This window comes from Cenococcum geophilum (assembly GCF_001692895.1).
Source record: "Cenococcum geophilum 1.58 unplaced genomic scaffold K441scaffold_5, whole genome shotgun sequence".
NCBI lineage: Eukaryota > Fungi > Ascomycota > Dothideomycetes > Gloniales > Gloniaceae > Cenococcum > Cenococcum geophilum.
This window is the reverse complement of record NW_027137563.1, coordinates 4,617,919-4,627,132: the sequence shown is the minus strand read 5'-3', so window position 1 is coordinate 4,627,132 and position 9,214 is coordinate 4,617,919. Positions and strand designations below refer to the sequence as shown.

The 9,214-nt window shown below is 37.6% G+C and overlaps 2 protein-coding genes across 2 annotated transcripts; one reads left to right on the top strand and one right to left on the bottom strand.

Moving 5' to 3' along the window:
• Positions 1-316: 316 nt before the first annotated feature.
• K441DRAFT_541380 (uncharacterized protein) lies at positions 317-478 on the bottom strand (the record flags this gene model as incomplete). The annotated part of the gene is made up of 1 exon (XM_067642644.1): positions 317-478. A coding segment is annotated over one exon (162 nt), but the record flags the coding sequence as incomplete, so codon positions are not given.
• A 2,981-nt stretch (positions 479-3,459) lies between these two features.
• K441DRAFT_733659 (uncharacterized protein) lies at positions 3,460-3,865 on the top strand (the record flags this gene model as incomplete). Its single annotated transcript, XM_067654261.1, has 1 exon — positions 3,460-3,865. A coding segment is annotated over one exon (219 nt), but the record flags the coding sequence as incomplete, so codon positions are not given.
• Between the last annotated feature and the right edge of the window lie 5,349 nt (positions 3,866-9,214).

The window sequence follows — 9,214 nt, the reverse complement described above, 5'->3', positions numbered from 1 at the left end:
TCTATATATCTCCTCTTCTTACATTACCGTAATATCGAGCGTCCTCGCTAATTAGAGCCCATCCGTGGCTACGCTAGCTAGTCCTCTTATTAAAGATTAATTCATCTAGAAAGATTAAATTATTTGTAGTAAACTGCGATATATCTTATTACCAGTCTTTATAGAGTAACTTACTACGCGTAAGAGATAGGCGGTATAACTTCTTCTTAGTCTATCCTCTACTCTTTAATATACGTAATACCGCTAACTAAGAGATATAAACTCCGCGCTTATAGTTAAGCCAGTATACAATTTCTGCTTGCTGTCTCTAGCCTTCCTATAGTAGCAACTCTAGTACAGCCTCTTTATCCGCCTTAGTAAACTTAGGCGGCCGCCTAAGTCGTATATATAAAGGCTTTATAACACTTCCATATCTTACTATATTGCTCTCTGCATCGTATACGGTCTGCAGCCTAATACTAAGCTCCTTAGCAATTGCATTAGGCTACTACCTAAGCTAGAAGTATCTAACAATCCGTACTCATTTTAAAGAAGGAAGGCTGTAACGTGGGCAAGGACGCGTAGGAACAATATCCATAACTATAAAAACACCAAAAGTTAGTATATAAGCTCTATTTTGTATACAGACTTAAGCCTCACGCGTAAACCAAGTGATTACTAGTAATAAAGTTGATTAATTGCAGGTATTGAAATCTCCGTGTTTTTGGCGCGGGAAAACGGGGAAAATCGCGCCAAGGATTGCGGGAATTTACGCATACGACAAATGGGCGTTCGCTACGATTGCTATGTACAGTTGGTGGCGATCAAGCGAAATTAAATGGCGTACAAAAATCGCAGCTCGCCTTTGGGGGGGGTGGAAGCTGGTTATGAACAAAGCTGGAACCGTCGCCAGAGCTAGACAACCGTCATCAGAGCTAAACGACCATTATTAGAGCTAAACAACCGTCGCCGGAGCTAGATAACCGTCGCCAGAGCTAGATAACCGTCAGAGCCAGACAACCGTCGTTAGAGCTAGACGACCGTCGCCGGAGCCAGATATGTCAGATAGTTCATATAGAGCTATTTATTAATAAAATGGGTTAATTAATTAATAGTCTTAATTTTGCCTTAATTATTAATTAACCTAGGGTCCCTAGGCTTAGACGAAGATATTTATAATACACGTAACCCATACACGTAACTCGTGCACGTCCTACGCTACAGAGAATATAGATTATTTAATACACCCCCTTAGCTTCGACCTAGTCGAGGACGAAGCTAACTACCTTCTTATATTCGTCAGTGCGTTAATTAAACTATAATCTTATCTAAATCCTTCCATCTCGCTCTAATATTCTCCCTTAGGTCCTCCAATTACTTCTCCTTATTTAGCCGCTCCTTAATATCCACTATTCTAATTATATTAACGAAGCTCTTAAACCTCTGCTTAGGCAGGGCCTTTATAAGTCTATTAGCAATTATCTCCTTCGTTACTTTCTATTAAAATAGCACTCGTTTTATTATGTATTCTTAACATAACTAGTATTAATAGATATTAACGTATTAGAGCTTTATAATTAGCTTTACTATATTTTCTATAATTAGTTAGAGTGTTTAGGTATTATTATAGTTAATAATTAAGGGCTCGTTTAGCCTTAACATTATTACTTTAAGTAGCCTACTAATAATGATAGCTTTCTTTACTATTTATAATAGGGCTAATAGCTTAGCTTTTATACTTAATATTATAACCATACCCTACTTATTTACTCTCCAGGCGATTGGCCCCCTAAATAGCTTTATAATATATTCTTATAAGCTCTTTTTATTAATAGAGTTATCCGTAAATAATGCGTCGCTAATATAGATAAATAATTGCGCTTCAATTCTACCATCTCCGTCGTCTTATCCTTAGTCGCGTATTCCTTTATCTCTCCCTCTACCGTTTATTCCTTCCTTATCTCCTCTATAGTAGATTGCTCGAAACCTTTCACCACACATGCAACCTTACCAAAAGGTAGCGCCGCACTTCAAAACTTACGCATACCCATCTTACCACCAAAAACAATCAATTTTCCAACTTTCAAGACCCAATTCCTACTGCTTAGCGAGCTATAGGCGGATTTAATTGTCGTTTTACCCCCTTTCCCCCAACAGAAAATTCTTCTTAGGGGTGGTCCTAGCTTGTAAGCGAGGCACGGACAGGAACACCAAAACTACTACTACTACCACCACCAATACTAGGGGTCTAGTATTACTACTACCTTTAAACCTAATCTCCCCAGAAATCCTCTAGTAGGATTAGTAAGGAAAAAGGGTATAAGGATAGTAAAAACTAGAAAACTCCCCCTACAAGATGCCAAGGCCTACCAGGCCTAAAAAAGAACCTCCTATAGACAAGTGACGACAACGAGTCTATAGGCGAACCCCTATAGAAAGAAATGATAATAGGTTTCTATTTTCATCTTCTTTTCTTTCTCCTCCTAGCTTGTCTAAGAAGGGAGAGAAAGAGAACATCCTCAAACTTCTCCTGAAAAGAAAACCAAAAACCTGTAAAAAGGAAACCAATAACTACTACGGATGGCACACCTAGTACACCTATACCTTTTCCTCCCTTTCTCCAGAACAACACCTACAAAAAGCTCTAGAAAGCCTAACCAGGCATATAAAGGGCTAGAAAAAGAAGAAGAAAAAGAACAAGTTAAAACGCTAGAGGCATATACAAGGAGTATCCTAACAGGGAAACCCCTTTAAAAGGAAAAGAAAAAGAAAAGACAAAAGATGTCCTAAAAGGACTAGTCGAAGAAGTAAGAGCTCTCCGTAAGGAGGCTAGCCCCTACTAAAGCAACCTAACGCAGGAGAGGCTAAAGAAGGACCTCCCCTAACTTCGTCCTCTCTACCCTCCTCGTCACTAGGTTTCCATTCCTATCCTTCTACTTCTACTAGAAGTAAGAAAAAGCAGCTAACAAGAAAGAAAGCTAGTCCTAATTACAGACTCTCGTAAAAGGACCAACTCTAGATACCTTCTCTATACGAGTAAAAAAGCAGCAAAGTCAATCAACTATTTGCATCAAAACTGCAAACGTCAAGATTAAAACCTGTTTTAGCATCTATAGCTAGAACTAAGGGAAAACAAAATATCCTCCTTACGACTTACGGAAGAGTATAATGCGGATTTCCTAGTTAAATACAAGGAAATCTGGCATAACTGCTTTACCTTTTTAAAGAGAACAAAAACTAGAACCATGGGTTCAAATTATAGCCCATGGGGTTCCTACCCTACCTTTCCTAGGAGAAGAAGGCTCTAAGCTTCTAAAAGAAGAAATTGAGACCTTTAATTCCTTATAAGGTTTACAAAGGACTACCTAGATGGATCCTTATCTAGTGTAAAAAGACACGATCCACCGACCAGATTTGGCCTCTATAGTTTTTTACTATAGAGAACGAAGAAAAAAGACAAGAAATCCTTAACAAAAAGAGATATCAATTGCAGGTACAGCTACTAAGGTAGTAAAATACCTCGAAGTCTCTCCTACTACGCAGTGTACGAGCTGCCAAAAATTTGGCCATATAGGAGACAGGTGCTCTACTAGGGCCTGCAGATACTGTGCGGCTGCACATTTATCTAAAGACCATTCCTGTTCTACCTGTTATAATAACAGGCAGGCCTTGCCAGCATACCACCCCTCTTTGCATTAATTGTAAAGAAAAACACTTTGCTAATAGTAAAGACTGCGAGACTCTTAAAGCTGCTAAACTAGTACGCGAAGAAGATTCTATGGAAGAATAAATCAGATAGGATTCTAGAAGGGGGTGACTCCTACTAGGCTCTTAAAATGATATTAGAGAGCAAAAGGACAGAAATAAATTGCAAAAGGACAGGGACAGGGGTTAGGATTTTTATTAGTTTTTCTTTACCATTTTCTCATTCTCCTTAGTAGTTGTAGTATCTTAGTATTTTACTAGGAAACTATAAACTACTAGGATATAGCTACTAGTACATATTAAGCATTGCCTAGGAAAGGATTTATGTATATAGAACTATAGCGCCATAGCCCAAGGCTGCATGCGCAGTATTGTACGTAGTATAATACAATGGATAAAAAAAAAAAAAAAAAAAAAAAAGTAGATTGCTCTGCTCCTCGTGCTATATAGGTACTAGATAACTTTATCTACCGCTTAGGTCCTAATTAAACCTTACTAGCTATAATACTATAAAGGTAATATCCGGACGCGTTATAGTAGCTATATAGAGTACTAAACCTAGTTTTCTCTAATATAGCATTATAGAAGCTAGTAGGGATATAGGATAGACTAATAGGTCTATATTAGGGGATAGACGCATTAGACGGATTATATAGTAATTAGTAGGAAGGAGTTCTAATTCTGCTATAGGAGTGTCTAGAAGACGCCCTCTAAGATCTATCTTATACTAGTTAGCTATCTTCTTAATATAGCCTTCCTAGGATAGCTATAGAAGCCTCTAGCTACAATTATATAGCACGTAGATTCCTAGGAACCATTTTAGCTCGCTAAGGGTACTTATCTAGTATTCCTTACTTAGCTCCTTAATTGCTTTTTAAGCTTTCTTCTTATCTGTCTTTTAGTGGTGGAAGATAATATTATTAACATAGAAGAAGATAATTATTTTACCTTTTAGCATAATATACGGCTTTTAGGGTACTTCTTTAAAACCTAATTCGTTTAATAAGCTCGTAAGATTCTTCTACTATAATAGTAGTGTATAATTATAGCACCTATTATACCAGCCGCGTGCTTACGCGTTCGGTACACCAGGTACGCGTTACGCGTTTAGTGCACCAACCACTCGCTTACGCGTCTGGTGCACTTATAAAGCACTAACTAATTAGGGGGGAGGTGCATCAGTATATAGACCACGTTGTCTACTTTATATAATTAACAGTTACTATTATCTAAAAGAGTATACGATACTATATATATTTCGTGCCCCTAGATCTAACTCACTCGTGCTATTAAATTGGTACGAATACTAATCAGTAAGCGCGCATAGATTAGCAATTACTTAATACCTCCCACCGAGCGATATACGACAGCGACCACCTGTTTAAACTCCTAGTACGACCTGCTAAAAGGTTGGAAGTCGGGGATTACAGACCTATCACCAACTCTATATACTTATTTAAGTCTTAGTACGGTTTACTAAAAGTTTATAAACGCGAATACAGAGTTTTACGGAACCCCCTACCCTCCTATAAACTACTACGGACCTACTAATTACCTTTACGGACCGTTACAAGACCTTATGGAAACCCCCTACCCTTCTGCAAACCGTTATGGACCTATTAACCGCCTTTACAGACCACTACAAGACCTTTTCTACCCGCTATATACTATACTACACAGCATAGCAGACACAAGTAAGCAGATTAATAAAGCTTAAAAGAAATAGAGCCAAGGAGTCGACCTTACGTCTATAACTGACGTTAACAACTATATTATATACAAAATCCTTAAATACGGATATTTTAAGCTTATAAATAACGACCTATGGGAGCAATATAAGGAAGACTTTGCGGACTTTACGGAAGCTATTTTTAAGGCTTGCAACCCTACTGCTATCCGTAACTTACGAACCCTCTTATATTACTAAGGCGTATAGGTTAAAAGGGATAAACGAGTTACTATTGCACGGTCTCTATACAACACACTATATAAGGAGGACCAAACGGAATAGACTAAAGAGTAGATCTTAGATCACATTAAAACTAGCAACCTCTTTGCCTCCTTTAAACTTAATAGAATCTCTAGCCTTATAGCTAACCTATTTAACCAAATTTGTTTCACAAACCCAAGTGGCATTAGAATTAATCTTACTGGCTAAAGTATACCTAATACTTAAGTTACGGACCATAATACCCCTATAACCCAAATTATGGACTATAATACCCCTATAAACCAAAATATGGACCAAATTACCCCCGTTATTTAAGTCACAGATCCGCAAGCTATATATCTGTAAGCTATATATCCGCAAGCCATAGATCTATAAGTTATAGATTCGTAACCTACCTAAGTAAAGACTTACGGCAAGGAGATAGCTAACTTAGCTAAGCTCTATACCAATAAATCTAAGTATAACGATAAAAACGACAATTTTAACTTTAAACTAACTATCTTTACGGACCTCTATTAGAAGGCCGATATCCCTAAATAGGAGTTCAGCTAAGCCTACTCTACTATACTGCGCGGCCTAGCACTTAACCACTACTATACTAACCTTAAGAGCAACCCCCTTGGTATTCCCTTTAATAAGCAATATAAAGCTACTCGCAACTACTTTAAAGGACTAGAATATAAGCGTAATATTCTTACCTAATAGAATGCAACTAAGCTATGGACCGTAATTAATAAGAACACTAAAAAATTAACTATAGAGTGCCTATAAATTCTTATTAAAGACCTTTAGCACCTATAGCACGGCCTTAACGCCAAGCTTTAAATAGATGACTTCCTATATAACAAACTTATTACAGCCTACTAGGAAGTAGAGCCCTATAAGTACGCCTACTATAAGCCTACAGATACCTTAGCTAGCCTTATTAATAATCTACGCTCCTATATTATAACGTATAAAGTCTTAAACCTACTAAGCAGCACTTAAGCCTTTATTACGGATATTTAATATCTATAAATAGACTTAGATATCTACTTTACGGACCGCCGCTACCACTAACAGCACCCGTACCGACCAAGTCCTACCCATAACCCCTATAGTAACCCCTATATAAAAATATACCCCTGTAGATAAACTAGCCAGAAGTGCTTCGTGTGCGGTAAGGAAGGATATTAGTCTATAAGGCATACCTAGGAAGAACGTAATAAGTCCAGGAAGAGACTTAATAGCCGTATTAACCCGTTTATTTTAGAATATGAAGGAGAGGAAGTAGAAGAGCCCCCTAATAAGTTAATAGAAGCCCTTATAATTAACTTTAACTTAAACGCTTAGGAATAAGAGACCTTAAAAACATTTTTAACTACTTTTAGACCTTTTACAGATAGCTAAGCCTTTAATATTATAACTGTATTAGCCAACCGCTCCTTTATACACTTAATTGCGCCCAAAAACCATTCTATAAGTACCCCCGTTATAGACATTACGGACCATAAACAGGACCTATTTATATATATCACCACAGAACGCTATACCCCTAAGGAATTCTACGGTGTTATAATTGATATAGGTGCCTCTAAGAAGTCTACCGCGGGCTATAGATAATACCTTGTATATAGGACCACCACAAATAATAATACGGACATTGATATTATGTAAATTGGGGCCGTAAACGTCTAATTCGGCATTAGCTTAACCGCATTAATTAGATTAGTTAAAGTTAAGACTCCAATTAGCCTAGTTGACTTCCATATAGTAAAAGCGGACACCCCCTTCCTACTCTGTCTTATAGATATAGATAGGTTATAGGTGTACTATAATAATATTACGGACACCCTAATTGGCCCTATAACTACCCCAGGAAGTAAATATATCACCCTACTAATTATACGATAATTTAGACACCCGTTCCTTATATAGGGAGAGACCTTATAGACGTACATTTAGGAATCTTTTGACTATAACCCGTGCTACCTCACCAGTATGGAAATCCACCGCCTATACCGCCGTTTCGGCCACTTATTAGCTGAAAAGCTATATAGAGTCCTTAAACGCTCTGGACACGACGACGTTAATAAAAAGGTAATTAACTACCTAACTAAATACTACTCCTACTACTAGAAATACGGACGTTCCCTAGGCTGATTTAAGTTTACCCTTTATAAGGATCTTAACTTTAACCACTTAGTGTACATAGATATTATATATATTAACGGTAGCCTAGTACTATATATAATTAATAAGGCAACCTGTTATTAAGCTACCCGTTAGTTATAAAATATATCTATAAAGTATACCTAGGATATTTTATGGACCTACTAGATCGACATATATGTTAAACCCCCGCAGTATATTACCCATAACGCCGGTAGGAGCTTTATTAGTAAGGAATTCTAGTAGTATACTACGGCTATGGCTATATTAATAAAAGCTGTTTTAGTTAAGGCGTATTAGTCCGTTAGGCTTATTAAGTAAGCTTACTTAGCCTTACGGAGAGCTTACTAGATTATTATAGACGAATATAAGGACATTTAAAAGGAACTAGCTCTATAAATAGCTATAAAAGCCGTTAATAACACTGCTAGCCTGGACGGACTAGTACCCACCCTCTTAGTTTACGGAGCCTACCTAAGGATAAGCAACCTAGGCCCTCCTGCCCCGTCTATTACGGAACGAGCAGCTATAATATAAAAGGCAATAGCTGAAATAGTTAAATTATGGGCCAAATAAGTAGTTAATAGTGCACTATATTACCGCAACGGACTAGATATAACCTTAGTTTATAACCTCCTACTTAATTCTAAAGTCCTTATATAGCGTAAAAGCGGCAATTAGACGGGACCTTACTGTTTACTAGCCGTAGAAAATGAAACGTGCTATATATAACTCCCTAGCGGACCGACCAGCTTTAGGAGCACGTCCGTAAAACCCTACTTTTGATCCAAAAACACCTATAACGTTAAACTAGACGAACTGGAAACGCCCCTACCTTTAGATAAACTAGAAGCACCTATACCTACTATAGAAGTCCCCCGCAAACTTACTAAACCCACTAAACCTACTATAAAACGTGGCCGAGAATGCCCCTAAAAGCACCCTATAACCAAAAACCCCATAATAGAGAATTACCTAACCTTCGCAGGAATATCCGCAAGGCAATCTTCGCCTGCGGATATATTAGTTCTAGTATAAGAAACTCCTTTTACGGACTTATAACGCAAAGAGATTAACGGACTACTTAAGAAGGGCGTCTTTGCAGTTATAATGGAGAAAGACGTTCCGCAAGGCGTCCGTATATTTAACTTACGCTTTATTAATAAAATTAAGCACCCTAGTACTAATAAAGCCTTTAAAAAGTTAAGGCTTATTATACAAGCTTATAACGACTAGGGAAAGGACTTAGTTCTTACGTAATTACCTATAATTTAATAAGTTAGTTAACGGATTATAAATGTGACGGCTCGAACTATCGAACAAATGTCTCGACAGAGACTTGAACGAATGCTTGCAAGATCAAGCGAACGAATGCTGTATTACGAAGATATTAAGCTAAGGAGCAAGAGAAGGTGGTGAGGCGACGTC